General features: G+C 42.4%; 1 protein-coding gene across 5 annotated transcripts in view; it reads left to right on the forward strand.

Annotated features, from left to right (window-relative positions):
* The window catches only part of LOC138739278 (neuronal PAS domain-containing protein 2-like), a 107,076-nt gene that overhangs the window by 70,918 nt on the left and 17,039 nt on the right, over positions 1–19,119 (forward strand). For all 5 annotated transcript variants that reach the window (XM_069891027.1, XM_069891024.1, XM_069891022.1 and 2 more), the window contains 7 exons: positions 2,028–2,134; positions 8,087–8,234; positions 10,712–10,796; positions 11,456–11,585; positions 13,181–13,287; positions 15,507–15,557; positions 17,639–17,785. In XM_069891027.1, coding sequence (XP_069747128.1) covers positions 2,028–2,134; positions 8,087–8,234; positions 10,712–10,796; positions 11,456–11,585; positions 13,181–13,287; positions 15,507–15,557; positions 17,639–17,785 — 775 coding nt within the window. The remainder of the gene's footprint in view (positions 1–2,027; positions 2,135–8,086; positions 8,235–10,711; positions 10,797–11,455; positions 11,586–13,180; positions 13,288–15,506; positions 15,558–17,638; positions 17,786–19,119) is intronic.

Consider the following 19,119-nt stretch of genomic DNA (forward strand, 5'->3'; position numbering starts at 1 on the left):
TATATGGATTCTAGTGATGCATTTGATAAGGTTCCCCATAGTAGACTCATCCAGAAAGACCTGGGGCGTGTGATCCATGGAAATGTGTGTGGATTCACAATTGACTTGCTCACAGAGGGTGGTGGTTGATGGAGCATATTCGGCCCAGAGGTCATTGACCAATTGTGTTCCATGAGGATCTGCTCTGGGACTCCCTGCTCTTTGTGGTTTTTTTCATAAATGACTTGGATGGAAAAAGTCGGTAGGTTTATAAAGCAAAGATAAAAATATATAACTGATATTTCGCATTTGAGCCCTCCATCAAGGTATGGAAAAATGATGGCAGGTGTCCGATTAAAAGCTTAAGGGGGGAGGTGTGGTTGCAAAGGCAGGAGGAGATAGGTGGAGAATGGAGGGAGGGGACAGCAGCGAGCAAGGGAAGGGTGGATGGCTAGGTGAGTAGAGAGGGAAAGGGGTGGAGAGCTGACAGAGGGAAGTAAAGGAAGGGGGCAAAGGAGAGCAGGTTAGCAGAAACCAGAAAAGTCAATGTTAATGCCATCCAGCTGGAGAGTGCCCAGATGGAAAACCGGGCATTGTTCCTCCACTTTACAGCTGATCATGGTGGGACAGCACATGAGGCCATAGACAGATGTGAGTATGGGAATGTGACACAGAATTGACATGGTTGGTGATGGGCAGCACGGTTTGTGTAATGGTTAGCACATAGCCTTTACAACGCCAGGGATCGGGGTTTGAATCCTGTGCTGTCTGTAAGGAATTTGTACATTCTCCCTGCATCTGCATGGATTTTCCTCCCACCATTCAAAATGTACTGGGGGTGCAGGTTAATTGGGGGAAAATTGGGTGGCAGGGACATGTGGGCTGAAATGTCTCATTTTACATTTTTTTTAATTTAAAATTTAAGATCAGGGTTGAGAAGAAGAGGGGAGTTGTGAGGGGGAGATGGGGGTAGAGTAGGGAGAGGTATAAGGGGATAAAGGAAGGGTAAGGAATAGTAGTGGAGATGAGCAAATGGGATCCATCAGGTTGGGACCACAGTGGGAGTCCATGTTGACAGCCATATGGTGGAAGTCAGTGTGGGAAGCTCCGGCCTGAGGGCGGCTGGGGCCCAGGTGAGAATCAGCGGCTGAAGTGTCAGGACCTCCTGCAGGTAGGTGGCAGGGGTCAATGCTGGAGTTGGAGGCCATAGTGTCGGGAGCTCTGATGGGTAGCCAGGCTAGGGTTCGAGTTGGCGGCCACGGTGTTGGGAGCTCCATTGGTTGGGCGGCCAGGGCCAAGGTTGGAGTTTGCAGTCATGGCATCGGGAGCTCCGGTGAGTAGGCAGCCGGAGCTACGTTTGGAGTTTGCAGCCATGGCATTGGGAGTTATGTTGGGTAGGCGGCCAGGGTTCCAGGGGGCGGCCATAGTGTCAGGATTTCTGGAGAGTAGGCAGCCAGGGTCAGGGCTGGAGTCAGTGGCCACAGTTTTGGGATCTCTGGTAAGCAGGCGACCATGGCCAGGGCTAGAGTTCATGGCCATCACGTTGGGAGCTCCTTTAAGTGGGCAGCCAGGACCAGGGTTCACTAGGCGGCCGAGGTATCAGGAGCATTGGTGGGTAGGCGACCAGGGTCAGGGCTGGAGTCAGTGGAGGAGGCGTGGAAATCTCCGAAGGGTAGACCGCTGGGGCTGAGATGGGAACCTACACTGAGGATTGCAGAGGCTGTAGCCTCAAGGGAGGCGAGCTTCCAATTCTTGATAGGAGCCAGGTGGGTGTAGAATCAATGGTTGAACACGTGGATCCTGTGGTGAATGTAGTACAGGAGAGGTCTGCTCAAGGGAGGTGAGCTTGCAGTCGTGGATGGACATCATGTGGGTGAAGAGTCACCAGTTGAATGCATGTATCTTCTCAAGGGAGGCTTATCAATAACATTGAAATCTAATTTAAGTCATAGTCAGTCTGCTTCATTTCCAGGGATTCTCCTTTGTTTGGTTGGCAGCTACACTTCAAGTAATACTGATACTTTGTAACCATTTTCTCTTTATAACAGGGCTGCACCAATCATAGGTTACTTGCCATTTGAAGTCCTGGGTACTTCAGGTTATGATTATTACCATGCAGATGATCTGGAACAGTTATCAAGGTGCCATCAACAATGTATGTATCATATTGAATACAATGGATTAATCAATTGTGTTAGACTTCGAATTTGAAACAGAATATAATGCCATGATTTCAAATCTAAAAATCTAAGGGAAAGAATTTGAAGAAAAAATGTCACACATGTCAGAGTAAAATTCAAATTAGTCTTCAAATCTTCAAGGTAGGAGTGAACACCATGTTCTAAACAGCAGACAATAGTATTTGACTTTGGTTTGAGCTTGGAGGTACACGCTAACCACTGATTCTATGCTTGCACTAAAAAGCCACTCTAAAAGGAAATACAGGGAGTATTGCGCAGAAAATACTTTTACAATGCAGTCGTTTTATTTCATGAATGCCACTCCTAAAAAAGAGTGCAGCGTTGGTTAAATTTCTCGCTCGTCTTTTATTTAATATATAAACACTTTTTTCTCTCTCTCTCTGGGGAAGTATTCCACAATTACTTGGCCTCAGGAAGAGTTAGATGCCGCCACTCATCCCAATTATTCCATGGGTAGAGCATACACCGACCTAATTACCACTCAAAAAATTATTCTTTTGAAATTATAACAATAACATTGCTTCAAACCTAATAAAAGAAACTCTTCAACAATGAGTACAATACAGTGGCATTACTTGCTGCAATTGATTTTATTAATTATAAAAACTGATCTGTAATAGAGAAAGGGAAATCAAGGATTTCTGTCATCTTCAAAATATAAGAAAAGTTTTAAGTCTGAAACAAAAACAGGAAGTGTTGAAAGTTATCTGCAAGTCAATCTAAACCTGTGGGGTGAAAAATTGGTAATTTAGCAGATTATCAGGACAGGAAAAAGTTAGAAATTAAAGAAAAAAAGAAGAAGGGGCAGAGAAAGAAGGGAGGGTTCAGTCAGGAAGAATGGAATGATACATGGAAGTGGCATCAGTTGAAAATAGGTATTGAAGGTGTAAATTGAGGCTTTGTAAATAGGGCTCGACAGATGAAATATGAAAAACCTGAAGATGAAAGAAAAAAAAAACACGTGATGCCATGGCCTTGTCTTTCCACTCCATACTAGCTCACCTGGTGAATGATGCATCTACATCAGGCTGCTGTTCATTGACTTCAGCTCAGCTTTTAATACAGTCGTACCCCGGAATCTCATGGAGAACTAGTCCTCACTGGGACTCAACACCCCACTCTGTAACTTCTTTCTGGACTTCCTAACGAAAGACCACAGTATGTCTAGGTCAGTAGCAGCAGAACTTCAAGCATCGTCATGTTGAGCACTGGCGCAATTCAGGGCTGTGTGCGTATCTCGCTCCCGTTCACGCTACTGACCCATGACTGCATGGCCAGATTCAGCTCCAATAGTGTCATCAGGTTTGCAGATGACACAACAGTAGTTGGCCTCGTCACCAACAATGATGAGTCCTAATACAGAGAAGAGGTGAAAAATCAAGTGAAATGGTGTGGAAAACAACCGGAGTCTCAACAGGACAAAGGAGATGATTGTGGACTTCAGGAGGACCAGGGAAAACCACTTTCTACTGCACATAAATAGGTCAGCAGAGAAGAGCGTAGAGAACACCAAGTTCTTTGGAGTCCACTTAAAAAGTGACCTATCCCTAGACACACAACATCTCACTTGTTAGAAAGAACAACAGCAAATGCACTTCCTGAAAAGGCTGAGGCGGGAAAGGCCACCATCCTGTCAACTATCTCCAGGAGCTCGACTGAGAGCATCCTGGCTGGCTGCATGACAGTGTAATACAGTTGCTGTATAGCATCAGATCGGAGGTTAATACACAGGACTATAGGAGTGGCAGAAAGGATCACTGGGGTCTCCCCTCCCCCTCCCCATGATGTGATCTACTGGGATCATTGTCTGAAGAGGGTTTGTAGCGAGGTTGCTACAGTTATAGCTCGAGGTATAATGGGTTATAGCTCGAGATTGAAAGAAGACTTGCACACCAAGGGAATGTAATCAACACTGGCTTTATTGAGCTGTCATCACTGGGCATGGCTTGAGCGAGGCTGGCTGCTGATTGCCTGTCCTGGATGCACGGGCCCAGATTGGACCCCCTGCGATCCTCTGGCAGTTATTGGTCGATTCAACCACTATTCCTGTGGGCTATGGGAGCGGACATCTCATCTTGAGTGCTATCTACCCCATTGTCATGTTCTACGGCTGTTTGCTGTGTTGGCCTGCTGAGCTGTGTTGGCCACCCCCCAAAACCGGCGATCAGGACACTGTCGTTTGGTGGCCGACACCTGTGCCATGGGGTCGGGCAAGTGACTGGTTGGTTAATGTCTAAGTGGGATGGTTTCAGCCGGTCAACCATGAAGATCTCTTCCCTGCCATCGTTGTCCAACACGTAGGTGGAGCCGTTATGCCTGATGATGCGGTATGGCCCTTCATAAGGCCATTGAAGAGGTGGCCGGTGGGCCCCGCATCAGATCAATACTTAGTGACAGTCTGCAAAGTTCTTTGGGACAAAGGTGCTGGCTTGCCTGTGAGCTCTGGGCTTTAATGGGGCCAGTGAGCCCAGGCTCTTGTGCAGTCAATTCAATTTGGCTGCTGGGAGCTCCCCCAAGTCCTCAGAAGCCACCACGAATTTGCCCGGGATGACTAGGGGCACGTCATAGACCAACTTGGCAGAGAGTGTCTTGAGATCCTCTTTCGGGGCATTGCAGATGTCTAGCAGGGAGTTCGTTCCCCATTTCGGTCCAGTGAGCTGGGCCATCAGAGCTGTCTTCAGGTGCCTGTGGAACCTCTCCACCAATCCATTGGCCTGCAGGTGGTGTGGTGGAGTTGAGTTCCCAGGGTATTTACTAAGGTGGTCCACAAGCTGGAAATAATTTGGGCCCCCTGTCAGATTTTAAGTGTTCGGGGACCCCAAAGCGGGCCACCCAGGTGTTCATTAATGTCCATTCACATGTCTCCGAAGAGATTTCAGGTAGCGGCACTGCCTCTGGCCATCTAGTCATCTGGTCGACCTTAGTCAATAGATACAGGTAGGGGCCCCACAATGTCTATATGCACGTGGCTGAAACAGCAACATGCTGGTTCGAAAGGTTGTGGAGGAGCTTTAATGTGGGTCTGGACCTTGGTTGCCTGGCACTGAATACATGTTTTGGCCCACTGAATTACCTCTTTATGAAGGCTGTGCCAGACATACCAGTTGGCCACCATTCTAACTGTAGACCTGATAGCAGGGTGAGCCAAATTGTGGACCGAATTGAAAACTCATCTCCTCCATGCGACCGGAATGACAGGGTGCAGTTTACCAGTCGAGGTGTCGCAGAGCAGCGTGCAGTTACCTGGAGCGATCTGATTGTCCTCTAGTTGCAGTCCGGTAAGTGCTGTCCAGTATGCCAGTATGTCAGGGTCTGCCTGCTGCATATCTGCCAGGGCCATGCAGTTGATACCCAGGGCAGGGTCGTCCACCGCCAGAATAGCTGGATAGGATAGGGCATTGGCCACCACAATGGACTTGCCAGCGATATGTGCAATGTCTGTTAGGTCTGACATCTTGCTGAAAGCAAAGGTAAGTGATATGTGGTCTGTGTAAATTTTGAACTTCCTACCCTCCAGGAAGTAATGGAAATGCTGAATTGCCAGGTATAAGGCTAACAGCTCCCTATCAAAATCCCTGTACTTGAGCTCTGGTGGCCAGAGATGTTTATTGAAAAAGGCCAGTGGCTGCCACTGTCCATTAACTAGTTGCTCAAGTACACCCCCGACTGCTGTGCTGGAGGCGTCTACCATAAAGGCATTTGGGGCATCTGTCCTTGGATGCACAAGAAGGGCATCTTTGGTGGCATGGAAAGCCTCCTGTAACCATTGAATGTCTTTACTGGGCTAAGCCATGAGGGAAGATAGAGGACTCAGGATGCAAGTCGCTACAGGTATGAAGTGATGATAAAAATTGACCTTACCTGTGAACTCCTCCAGTCCTTTCACAGTCGATGGTCTGGGGAAGGAACAAATAGCATCCACTTTGGTGGGTAACAGCCTGGCCCCATGTTGGTCAATGCAATGGCCCAGGAAACCAATTGTCTCTTGACCAAACTGTCTCTTGGCCAAACTGACACTTGGCTGAATTGATGGTTAAACCGAACTCAATTAACCTTGACAACAATAGTCTTAAGTGGGTGGCGTGCTTGGTGCAGTTATGACTGGCTATTAAAATGTCATTGAGGTAGACGAAGGCGAAGTGCAGATCCAAGCCCACTGCGTCCATCAACCTCTGGAAAGTCTGAGCTGCATTTTTCAGTCCAAATGGCATGCAGAGGAATTCAAACAGTCCAATGGGGTTATGATGACAGGTTTGGGAATGTCATCAGGGTGAACTGGGATCTCATGATAACCCTTGATAAGGTCCACTTTAGAGAATATCTGTGTCCCTTGCAGATTAGAGGTGAAGTCCTGGATATGGAGCACAGGATACCTGTCAGGCGTGGTGGCCTCATTTAGGCGGCGGTAGTCTCCGCCCGGCCTCCAACCTCCAGCTGCCTTAGGTACCATATGGAGAGGGGAGGCCCATGGGCTATCAGAGCACTGCACAATGCCAAGTTCCTCCATCTTTTGAAACTCTCCTCTAGTCAGGTTGAGTTTCTCGTTGGGGGGGAGGAGACGCCGTGCCCTGGCATGGAGGGGAGGACCCTCCATAATAATTTGATGTCTCACCCCCACATTGCTGTTCCACCGAGTTGAAATTGGGTGTAGTGATGGAGGTGAATTCCACTAAGACTCTAGCAAATTCATTGTCGGTATATTGGGGTTAGTAACTCATTGGTTGTGATGTCCAGAAGCCCAGCAGCTTCAATGCTATGGCATTGATTGTAGGCTGTTCCTCCATCGTTGGGTCCAAAACGCCATTTGGACCAATCAGGGTCACCACTGTAGCAGGGTCGCTATGATTATAGCTCGAGGTTGAAAGAAGACTTGCACACCAAGGGAGAGTAATCGACATTGGCTTTATCGGGCTGAAACTCTGCCTTTTATAGGCAGCCAGCCACGTCACCATCGGGGACGTGGCTTGAGTGGGGCCAGCTGCTGATTGACTGTCCTGGATGCACGGTGCGAGATTGGACCCCCTGTGATCCACTGGTGGTGATTGGTCAATTCAACCACTATTCCTGCGGTCTACAGGAGCAGGTGTCTCATCCTGCATGCTGTCTACCTGATCATTGTGTTCGACGACCATTTGCTGTTGCAGGCCGCAGGCGGCTGCAGGTTCACACAAAATCAGTGAGCACCTGTACCACTCCCCACACAGCACCTTTCAAGCTACTCATTCTAATGACTGACATTCTGAGTAATTTCAGATTTTATTTCTCTTTGGTTGCTATTGAAATAAAATGTAGACCAAGATTGCAAATTCTTTCAATTACATTATTTTCTTTGCATCAATTTCCAGACATAGAGTTGTTATTCCTATTTTTTTTTAGTCAGCTTGTTCTGGATCACTTCCTTATGTAAGTACATCCTGTAATTAGGAGATCTGAACAAATAACCTGGTAAATGTGACTTTAAATCCCAGCAGAACAGTTTCAGACTTGGAATATGATTTTTTTTTTAAATTAGATTTTGTTTTTAAATACCAGTAGTTGCGTGTAATTATAAGAATCTTTTCTAAAAACTCTCCTCTTCATTGGAAATTAAATCTGCTAAACGTGCAACAATATAAATATTTTAGTGAAGATGAATTAAACTACAGTATCAGGTTTAAATAGAGATCAGAAAATTATAGTTTTATAAAACATCTGTTTTTACTGCTGTTATATAGAATTATATCTTTTCCTTTTTCTAATAAAGAAACAAATTAAGAGTTATCCTAATCAGACTTATCTAGCCTTTGAAGTATTGTAAAATGCACCTGTTTTAAAGAATCTGTATTGACTTGTCCTGGATCTGTAAAATAATAGCATTTTTCTTTTTTTTTCCATCTTGTGGGAAACGTGCCTTTTATTTTCTCCAGTGATGCAGTTTGGAAAAGGAAAGTCTTGCTGTTATCGATTCCTAACGAAAGGGCAACAGTGGATCTGGCTCCAAACTCACTACTACATTACTTATCATCAGTGGAACTCCAAACCTGAGTTCATTGTATGCAAGCACACATTAGTGAGGTATATATAAAGTATAGATTGGAATGTGTGATAATTGTGTTCATAAAATAATAAAGTATTCATGAAGTCTTCCCACTGAAATCATAAACACTGGGTTTTTTTACAGTACTTAGGAACTTTCTGTAAGGACTAAACATGTTCATACAAGATGAAAAGACTACAGGAAAACCTCATTTTCGTTGAATCAGTGTATATCATTCTTTATTTAAAAAATTAAAGATAATTAAAATGTCAAAATAACCAAAATCTATATTCACATTTATAAAAGATAATGTTTTATTATCTAAGGATGAATGAGCCCAGCATCCAGAACAATGCAAACTCCCTGCTTCCTCAACACACCCTACCCCTCTATCTACTTTTGTAAAATCAGCAATTTAACTGCAAATCATTAACGTAAGATGAGAAAAATAGCAGACACCACTGACCAATGAGGAACACCTCTATCACCAGCAGCTCTGACTTCAGCCTCTCTTCTTTCAAGTATCCCAAAGCCTCATCCTTATTAATGGATTCTAGAATCTTATCAACCCCTGAAGTCAGTCGAACTGGCCTTTAATTTCTTGTCTTTTACTCTCTCCCTTCTTAAAGAGTGGAGTGACATTTGCAACTATTTCTGATTCTAGTGATTCTTGAAAGATCACTACTAATTCAACCATAATCTCTACAGCTACCTTTTTCAGAAACCTGGGGGGTTGGCCATCCAATCCAGATGGCATCCACCTTCAGACCCTTCAGCTTATCCAAGCATCTTGTCCTTATCAATAGTGACTGCACTCACCTCTGCTCCTGTGTCTCTCGAACTTCTGGCTTGTGCTGGTGTCTTCCACAGTGAAGACTGGCACAAAACACCTATTCAGTTCATCTGCATTTCTTTGGTCCATGTTACCACTTCTCCAGCATCATATTTCAGTAGACTGATATTCACTCTTGCCTCTCTTTCACTTTACATGTATCTGAAGAAACTTTTTATCCTCTTTTATATTATTGATTAGCTTACATTCATATTTTATCTGTTCTCCCTTTATTGCTTTTTTAGTTGCCTTCTGTTGATTGTTAAAACCCAATCCTCTGGGTTCACCCTTATGTTTGCAATACTCTTGCTTTTATACTGTCTTTGCCTTTCCTTGTCAGCCATGATTGCCTCATCCTCCCTTGAGAATGCTGCTTCTTATTTGGGTTGAAGCGACCATTCATCCTCCAAGTTATTCCCAGAACTCCTGCCATTGCTGCTCTACCATCATCCCTGCTCAGGTCTTCTTCCATTCAACTTTGAGCAGCTCCTCTTTCATGCCTCTGCAGTTACCTTTATTCAACTGAAATACTAACACAACTGATTTTAGCTTCTCCCTCTCAAATTGCAGAGTGAATTCTATCATAAGGACCTCCTAAGGGGTCCTTTACCTTAAGATTCTTCATCAAATTTGGTTCATTGCACAGCACCAAACACAGAATTGCCTTTTCCCTATGGGCTCAACCATAAGCTGCTCTAAAAAGCCATTTCATAGGCATTGAACAAACTCCTTGGGTTCCAGTCCCAACCTGATTTTTCCAGTTTACCTGCATGTTGAAGTCCCCCCATGACCAATGTGACTCCTGTGTAATTTGAACCCCACGTACATGCTGGCTGGTATTCAGAGGCCTGTGTGAAATGCCCATCAGGCTCGTTTTACCTTTGCAGTTTCTCAACTCTACCCATAATGATCCTCCATCTTCTGATCTTCTGTCCCTTCTTGCCCAGAATTTGATTTTGATTTTACAAACAGAACCAGCCTATCCCCTCTCTCTACCCGCTGCCTTTTCAATGGGATGTGATTCCTTGGATGGTTAGCTTCCAGCTGTCATCCTCCTTCAGCTATGTTTCTGTTATGCACACAATGTCATATTTACCAATGTCTAACTGGGCTCTAAGCTCATCTACCTTGTTTCATATGCTGCATGTATATAAATGCAATACTTTCAGCCCACATTTGTCTCCATGTTGTTTGAGGTTAAATTCATATCCCTTTCTAAACTTTCTGCCCTTTTTTCTGGATACTTCAATAACCTCTCCTACTTTGTGCATATTTTTCCAATCTACTGAACCACCCCTCCACCCCCAACAGTTTAGTTTAATGCCCTATCCACAGCCAAGTTATGCAATCTATCCCACACAACATCCTGTCTTCAATACATTTCAATGTTCCTTTGTTCATTCCTGGGTCTGTATGCTGGAAATCTCCACCCAAAAATATTGTGGCAGTACACTCATCACAGCCATTGAAAAGGATGTCTTACCATGACTTTCTCAAGGACAATTAAGTGTGAACTGTAAATGCTGGCCTTGCCAGTGATATTCATTTCCTATCGATGAATAAAAACTGTCAAAATGGAATATTAGTTTAAATGAAAGATAACCCTGAGAATAAATATATAAATACGTTCACTGTTATTTTCATTTTATGGTTACTATTGTATACACTTTAAAATTGTAACAGCTATGCTGAGGTTCGAGCACAGCGCCGACAAGGTATCACTGTGGATGATACCCCTGCAGAGGATGATGCTTCTTCAACACTTAAGGTAATAGCAATGCTGAACCATTTCACAATTCTGCATATCTGTTTTATATGCTGACATATATCATATATTAATGCTGTGTTGGACATTTAATTTTATTCATGAATTAATTGAAAAAGGTCCCATAACTGCAATGTCTGCCTTGGAAAATAAGCATATGAAATAATGCTGCCTGCAACTTACCCTCCAAATTACTTAGCTTGCTGACTTGGATCTACAGTAAAACCTCCACCTATGGGGATTGATAGATGCTGGATAAGTGAATTTCCCAGTTACTCGAGACAGCATGATTGGTAAACTAACCACTGGTGTGGGGGGGGAGGGGGGCTGGTGGGGTCACCAATTTTAAACTTTTGTATTTTATATCTATTTATTTTCTGCAATTTTTTTTTGCTAGTTGCTTGGAGCTCTCGGTTGCTTGAATGCCTGATAACAGAGATTTTACTGTATTATCTTCAATGATACTGAGTCAAAATTCCAGAATATCATACCGAACACTGGTGGTTTGCCACAACCTGTTCAAAGGCATTTTCGGGATGAGCATTAAATGCTGACCCACATTCTATGTATAAATGAAAAAAATGCTATTATCCTGGCTCTTGCAGTTATGGAAACAATTACTTCTCCACACCTGTAGTACTTTCTACTGTCATTCTGTGCAGGCGCCTGAGTCAAGACTCGACATGCAGCAACACCTTAAAGCTTTTGAAGTGCTCACTGGCAGCCCATCACCTTCCTCTGTATCTCAGACCTCATGTAAATCATCTCATACCTCGATGTCAGAATCTGCATGTAGGTGTTATTTTCTTCTGTCATTTGGGAATTTTCTAGAGTAATGTTTTTTACCTTAAAATATGCATATCAAAATTTATAAAGTGGTTCAAAACAGATGATTTTGATATCTTTCTGGTCTTGGCTATCTATTGATTTATTAATGTCATATTTTTAAATTTAATATTTAAAATGTTAGATTTTTTAAAATTTACAGCACATGAGGCCAATTAATCTACCAACTTGTACATCTTTGGAACGTGGGAGGAAACCAGAGCACCCTGAGGAAACTCGTGCTTGTGGCAAGGCCATAAAAACTCCTTACATCCAGCATTGGATTTAAACCCAGGTCACTAGCGCTGTAATAGTGTTGCGCCAACTGCTGCGCTCCCTGTGCCTTTCATTTACAAATTTGCCCAAAAATCATATCACAAAGCAGTGTTTATTCCAGCAGTACAAGATTAAAATTAAACTTGTAACAAATTGATTTGTGGTGCAAAATCACAAACTCAGCAGGTCAAACAGCGTACTTTATATGACCATATAACAATTACAGTATGGAAACAGGCCATCTCGGCCCCTCTAGTCCATACCGATTTAAGTGATCTCCTCTAGTTCCACTTACCTGCACCCTGCCCATAACCCTCCAATCCCCTTATATCTATGCACCTTTGGAACTTTTTCTTATATGACAAAATTGACTGCTGTAACCACCTCTTCTGGAATATAATAAAGATACATAACCAACATTTCGGGCTTGAGCCCTTCAAGGTATTTGAAAATATAGGCAGATGCCTGAACAAAATTATTGTGGTGGTGGTGGGGCGGTGGTGGAGGGGGAAGGGCTCTTCCCCCCACCACTTTGTTCAGGTGCCTGCCTATATTTTCGCATACCTTGATGAAAGGCTCCAGCCTGAAATGATGGTCATGTATCCTTATCTTTGCTGAGTTTCTCCAGCATGGTGTTTTTACTTCAACCATGGTGTCTGCAGACTTTCATGTTTTCCTCTTGTGAAGCAACCACTTTCTGCTCATTTTCCATCGTTTAAGAAATTCAGGTGGTTACTTTCTGGTATCTGTTGCGCTTGTGCATTAAACACTAACAGTTTTAGTTCCTATGCTGCATTTCTTGTAAATTAGTGGAGGAGAAATTAGACTGTGTCACCTGGCAATGACCGTTGTTGGCCTCCTCTGGGTTTTCATAGCATAGTGACAGGTTGGAATTGTATGAACTCCCATAACCCTTCTGCATTGATTTCCCAACACCTTGTCTGACCCTAACCCCACAAAGACCATGACACACCCACAACACTCTGGTCAATGCCCCAATGTCTCATCCCTTATGGGCCTAATCCCCAAACTCTCATGGCGTCACAACTCCTTAACTCTCCAGTTCCCTCACAAGGATCTTCCCTCACTAATGGTCCTAATCCTGCGCCCAATTCTGCCTCCTTTCCCCAATGTGGTGTGCAATGCCGGGCAAATGATTGAGACAGGGTTTGGAGTGTCTCTGATACCACCATCCAGCATATCCTTTAGAGTGAGCAAGAACCACAGGGCTGTGTGTGTATTACCACTGTATGTAATTTAAATGTGGTGTCTAATTCCTTTCTCAGCAACCCAGAGCAAAGTGCTATCAGAGCCTAGTGCAATGGTCCTGCAGACACCCCCAGTAGTACAACATGATCCAGGAATACTGGAGCATCCGAATGTCACTGACCAGGTGGGGATTTGCCATAATTAAGCAGCAGAACTTGTTGATGCATTAGTTGTATTACAAAACATAAAATATTAATAAATAAAAAATGATAGGTAAACCAAGAGTCTGCAGATGCTGGGAAAGGTTCAGGCCCAAAACGTTGACTGTCTAATACTTTCCATGGATGCTGCATAACCTGCTGAGTTCCTTCAGCACATTTCTGTATTGTAACAGAATATAATGGAAACATACCGAAGGCCAAGCAACATCAGTGGGAAGAGAAGCAGAGTTGATGCTTCAGGTCAAGGACCCTTCAGAATAACTGATTCTGCTTAATCTGCGGAGTGCATTCAGTATTAAACTTCTCTCTTTCCATCTTTCAGCCTTGCCTTTTGCTTTCTGTACATGGCTTTACATTGCATTAAAAATTCCATTTAATTTCCTGATTTAAACATTGTAAGCTTCAGTTAGGATTATTCAGTTTGTTTGTTTGAAGCAGGTTCCTGATAACCTTGTACAGAGCAACTGGCTAGAAATAAGGTTCCATCCCGAAAGGCTGGGAAGTCAGATAGTGTGTGGCTGGCAAACTGTCATGTTTGTGAGCCAGAGAGATCTGAAAATTTTCAACTATATTATCAGTGATCTTCATTCTGTCATGAGATCAAAAATGGTCATGAGGTCAAAAAGATCACTGCTTGCATAATATTCAATTCCATTTGCAAATTGTCAAATGAAATAGTCTGCATCTTTGTGCAGTAACGATTGGGCAATATGCCAATAAGTTGGCAAGTAATATTTGACCTACAAGAGTGCCAGGTATTGGCCATCTCTAACAGGAGTCATTCTGTGGTATTACAGTGACTGAATTGCCCTCATTAACATCCAGGTTGTTACTATTGCCTAGATGTTCAACTGGACTAGGGACATAAATACTATGGCTAGAAAAGCAGGCCACATGTTAGCAAGAACTTATCTCCTGATGTGCCAAAGCCTTCCCAACATCTGCAAGAGACAAATCAGGAGTATGATGAAATACAAGACATAAGAGATTGAATATGCTGGAATCTAGCGCAAAAAAACCTGGAGGGACCTGGCGGGTCAGCACATTTTGAGTTCAAACCCTGTTTCAGAAAGGAGAGGGAAACTAGCAACATTAAAGAGGAGATGGGAAGGGGTCAGTAAGTGGTAAATTGGCCAAAGAAGGATGTAGGATGATGGACAGCTAGAGCCAGGTGCAAGAGTAGGAAGCGTGGAGTTGGGAGATTGATGAAGAAGAGTGGGAGATGGGAAAAAAAGGCAGATGGAGCCAGGAAAGGGGAGGGAAAATGCTGTTGAAGGAAGGAGCTGGGTGGAACCATATATCAGAGCATGGTGCACAGGTGCAAATGGTATGGAGGGAAGGGGAATAGGTGTGTGTGATGTGCAGGTTAAGGTGGAGAAAGAGAAATCTTGTTATTCAGTTCCTTTCCCTGCTCACCACCTCAAAGTAAATTAGGGATGGGCAATAACTAAGGCCTGACCAGTGGGCTTGGGACTGAAAAACCGAAAAAATGAAAGTTAAAACATTAGTTACCTTCCTTGTGAGAATTTGATTGAGGAAAGTTTTTCCTTACTTTGTTTCTGCTTCAACCTAAAACTGGCCATTTTAGCACAAAAGATTTATTACCCAAATCTGTGCCCTTCATATGTTTGAATGTTCTTTTTAAAAAATAATTTGTGATGTTCAAGCTTAAGGAGCAGTTTGGACAACTTCCTGGTTCCATGTTTAGTCTGTGCCTATGTCTGAAATTGTTGTCCAATTTACCAGCATAAAACCTGGTCATAGTGATATGCTATTTAAAAAGATGTGTTGTATCTGATCTGAGAATTGTGCAGCACATAGTTTTTCCACATTGTAACCATTACAGTTGACATTTACATTATGTAAGTCATGATTCTTTTGCAAAATGGGAATAAAAATGGTTGTAGTGTGGAAAGTTGAGACTACAAATGCAAATAAGCATTGTTTTATTTTTATTTTATTATATTCTATTATCTAGGTAATTGATCAGATGATTTTCTAACCATTTCTGTTACCCCACTTACTGCAAAATATTAACTCTGAGTAACACAAGGTGCCCTCACAGAAAATTCATTACTGATTCTGATGAAATTGGGCTGTCTCTTGCTTGCTATTGAAAATCAAACTGATTCAATCCAGATTGTTATTAACATCAAATCCATCTCCTAATTTACTTTTGCAGCCGTTGTTGCCCCAAGCTACAGTAGTCTCCCAGCCTTCCTCAATGACACAGGTTAGCAAATAAATACATTTTCTTTAAATGTGTGAATGTATTTTCATTTGTATGCATCTTTGTTCGTATCTTCCACCACACTCTTAGACAAAAAAAAGAATCAAATCATTCACAAAAATTGCTTACATTAATTCTTGCAAGCTTCTTATTCATGTTTTCTTGAACCCTTATGTTCCATGTTCCTTGCATGAGCAAATAATCAGATTACATACTTCCTTATCAATTTCAAATTAACTATTTAGCCACTATTGGTGTCTCAAATGTGTGTGATGAACATGAGAATAAGAAGCAGGAGTAACAAATTCAGTCCCTGATGAAGGGTTCGGGGCCAAAAAACTGGATATGTATCTTTATGCGTGTAGAATGCTGTTTGACCTGCTGAGTTTCTCCATCATTGTGTTTTCACTCTTACAGTCCCTGCTCTGATGTGATAAGATCAGATAAGATTACAAGAGCACTACTTTTCAACACTAACTCTATATATCTTAATTTTGTGATATCCAAACGTCTCTTGATCTCTAAAATGAAAATACACAAATGCTGGAAGAACACAGCAGGCCAGGCAGGATCTAGTAGAAGCAGTAAGTCAACGTTTTGGGTTGGTCAAGATTGGTGAAGAAAGGAATATTCAGAGATTTGAAAAGGGGATGGAGGAGGGGGAGATTAGTGATTGGCTCAAGGGAGAGAATGGGGGGATCTGTGATAGGCTGAAGGAAGGAATGCATGGAGTGCCAAGAAGAAATAGAGAGGGAGGGGAGGTTAAGAGGTATGTGAAGAATTGGTAAGGAGAAATTGTGAGGGGAAAAGAAAGAGAGAGGTAGGATGGGGTGAGATGGAAGAATAAAGGAAAAGGGATAGGGGTTTAATAGAAGTTGGAGAAATTAATGTTCACGCCATCAAGTTGAAGGCTACCAAGATGGAATATAAGGTGTTGCTCCTCCAACCTGAGTGTGGCCTCCTCGACAGAAGAGGAGGCCCTGGATGGACATATCAGTCTGGAAATGGGATGTAGGATTGAAATGTGTGGCCATTGGGAGATCCCATTTCCTCAGGTGGACAAAGTGTAGGTGCTCAATGAAACGGTCTCCTAGTCTGCGTCGGGTCTCGCCAGTGAACAGAAGGCCACACCAGGAGCACCAGATCTCGATCTCGAACTTGCTTTTGATCACTTTTCTTTAGATCTGATATGGAATTATATAGTTAGTAAGTAAATGATTTTGCTTAAGATCATAAACTTCCTGTTTTCCACTTTCACAATTGATTTGATTGCAGGTTCTCACAGCTGTCACCATGTAGCGTAGCAGGTATACTTCTGTAAACAATTGTTCTACCACTCCACAGGCAACAGTCCTCTGTCACTGGATAGAGTTGCTTCTCCCAGGGTCTCAGATGGAATTGGGCAGAGTGGTGAAGAAATCTACCTGCAGGAGGCTGTGCTTTTTACCAGGTGCTATCACAACCTGGCTCTCCTGGCAGGATGCAGGTAGAATGCCTTCATAAAAGTATGACTACAGACCCTGTATGTCAAATGTAGCAGTGAGCACCAAACTAAGATGTGGCAGCAGCCTGAAATGGTTCTGAGGTCAGGAAGCTGAGATAGTGACCGTGATCCTGACCTACATTGGCAAAGTTAACAAGGCAAGGGGTGAAGCTGAAATTACAGTTGCAGGAAGTCATCAATCTCAATGAGGACAAAGAATGAGGTTTAAGTGTTTGTTCTTTTAAAGGAAGAGTTTCAGGAGAATGGGAACAGCAACATGTGTTGGTTCTGCAGGTAAATAAAAGCAGTCAGTTTACAGACGGAGGTTGAAAATTTCACTGCAGTTGAATTTTGCATGTTGAATTACTGAATTTTTGGCCCCCTATATAATTTTGTGTTTCTCCCATGCAGACCAACAAAAATACCTTCTTGTGATCTGCACTTTCTTGAGCTCATATCTTGACCTGAGAAAATAATAGTTATATGTGCATATTTCTGACTCATTTCTGACTGGATTAAGAATTGTATTTATTGATATGATTGCCTACAAGATTTAATAATGAACATTTTTAAATAATGCATATATTGTTAATTGCACCAGTTCTCAGCACAGTTTGATGTGATCCGATCTCTCAAGGACCAATTAGAGCAACGCACGCGCATTCTCCAAGCAAATATCATGTGGCAGCAAGAAGAACTCCAAAAGATTCAGGAACAATTGTGTATGGTGGATAACTCAAACTTACAGGTGAAAATGCACACAAATTCTTCATTTATATTGTGAAATATATCATTGGATACATGGTAAATTTCCTATCTGTTTTAACTGCTTCAAATTCCAAGTTTCATTCACATTATAAAAGAAAATAATAATAATAATTTGAATAATACATTGGAGTAATTAGTTTTGGTATGAAGGTTGGAGAGGGGTAAAAGCTTTCCTGTGCACTTCACTGTCCAATTTCTGTTAAAAAGGAGAAAGGCTGGAAAAACATGGATGTATTAACATTCCAAATGAAATGTCAGGAAAGTTTCTCCCATGAACCTTTGAGAGTTTGGCCCCAAATGTCCTCGTTCAAGAGTACCAATTTATTGTGGGGTCTTCAGAGATAGTGAATTAAAAAGCCAGATGCCATAACGTTTTGTATATTAATTAAAGATATCTTCAAGGGTCTTAATTGTAGTTTTGGCATTGAGAAATCAACACATGATAAAGTGAGCACTAGAGAAAAGAGCAAATTGTGAATTCACCTAGACAGCCAGCAATTATTAAAAAATTAAATAAGTGAGGAGAATGCAAATGGATGAAGAAATAGTCTGTCCACTTGAAATTATTGGATCCTGTTTGCAAATTTCAGGTTGAAATTAGTGCAGTATCCTGTCTGCTAAAATTATGTTGTTAGGGTTCATTTACACCCTAATAAGGGCATCGGAGAAGCTGACTTTCATTAGAAAGTGGATTTATTTAACATTGACTTTAAAACCTAAGACTTTCAATCCTGTGTTGTCTTTCCAGACTTTGGATTGTCCTAAAGCTTTTCACAGACTATTTTTAGTTGGGGGATAAATAACAGCCAGGACATTAGAGAGTCTTCAGATTTTATTTAAAGGTGTGTCATGGATCTTTTGCATTCACTTCTGAACACTTATGGGAATTAAATTTAACATCACAGATGAAAGACAAAACTTCAGCAACCTGTCAGTATTGGCTTGAATTGAAGTCTACTAAGAGGCAAAAGAAGCTTCTGCTAATCAAGGATAAAAATTAGTGCAAGATGCATAATCCTTGAAACAAAGTTAATTTCTCTCCCAATTCTGGACATTTTGAGGCTCAGATATGGAATCAAGATTCAATTCAATTTATTATCATAGTAATAAAACAGTGTCAAATTACATGAAATTTCCTTTTGCCTGCTGTAGACAGATTCGTCACCGGCAGGAATTGCCTAAGCGCTTCTTACAGTCAGACTTCAGTGCGTTACTTCAGTCTGTGAACCCTGACACTTCTGCCTGGAAACTAGACTAATTTCTGACGACTTGTGTGCAGATTGCACCGAGGGTGTTTGATATTTTTTTTATCAA

The sequence above is a fragment of the Narcine bancroftii genome, chromosome 7 (assembly GCF_036971445.1).
Source record: "Narcine bancroftii isolate sNarBan1 chromosome 7, sNarBan1.hap1, whole genome shotgun sequence".
NCBI lineage: Eukaryota > Metazoa > Chordata > Chondrichthyes > Torpediniformes > Narcinidae > Narcine > Narcine bancroftii.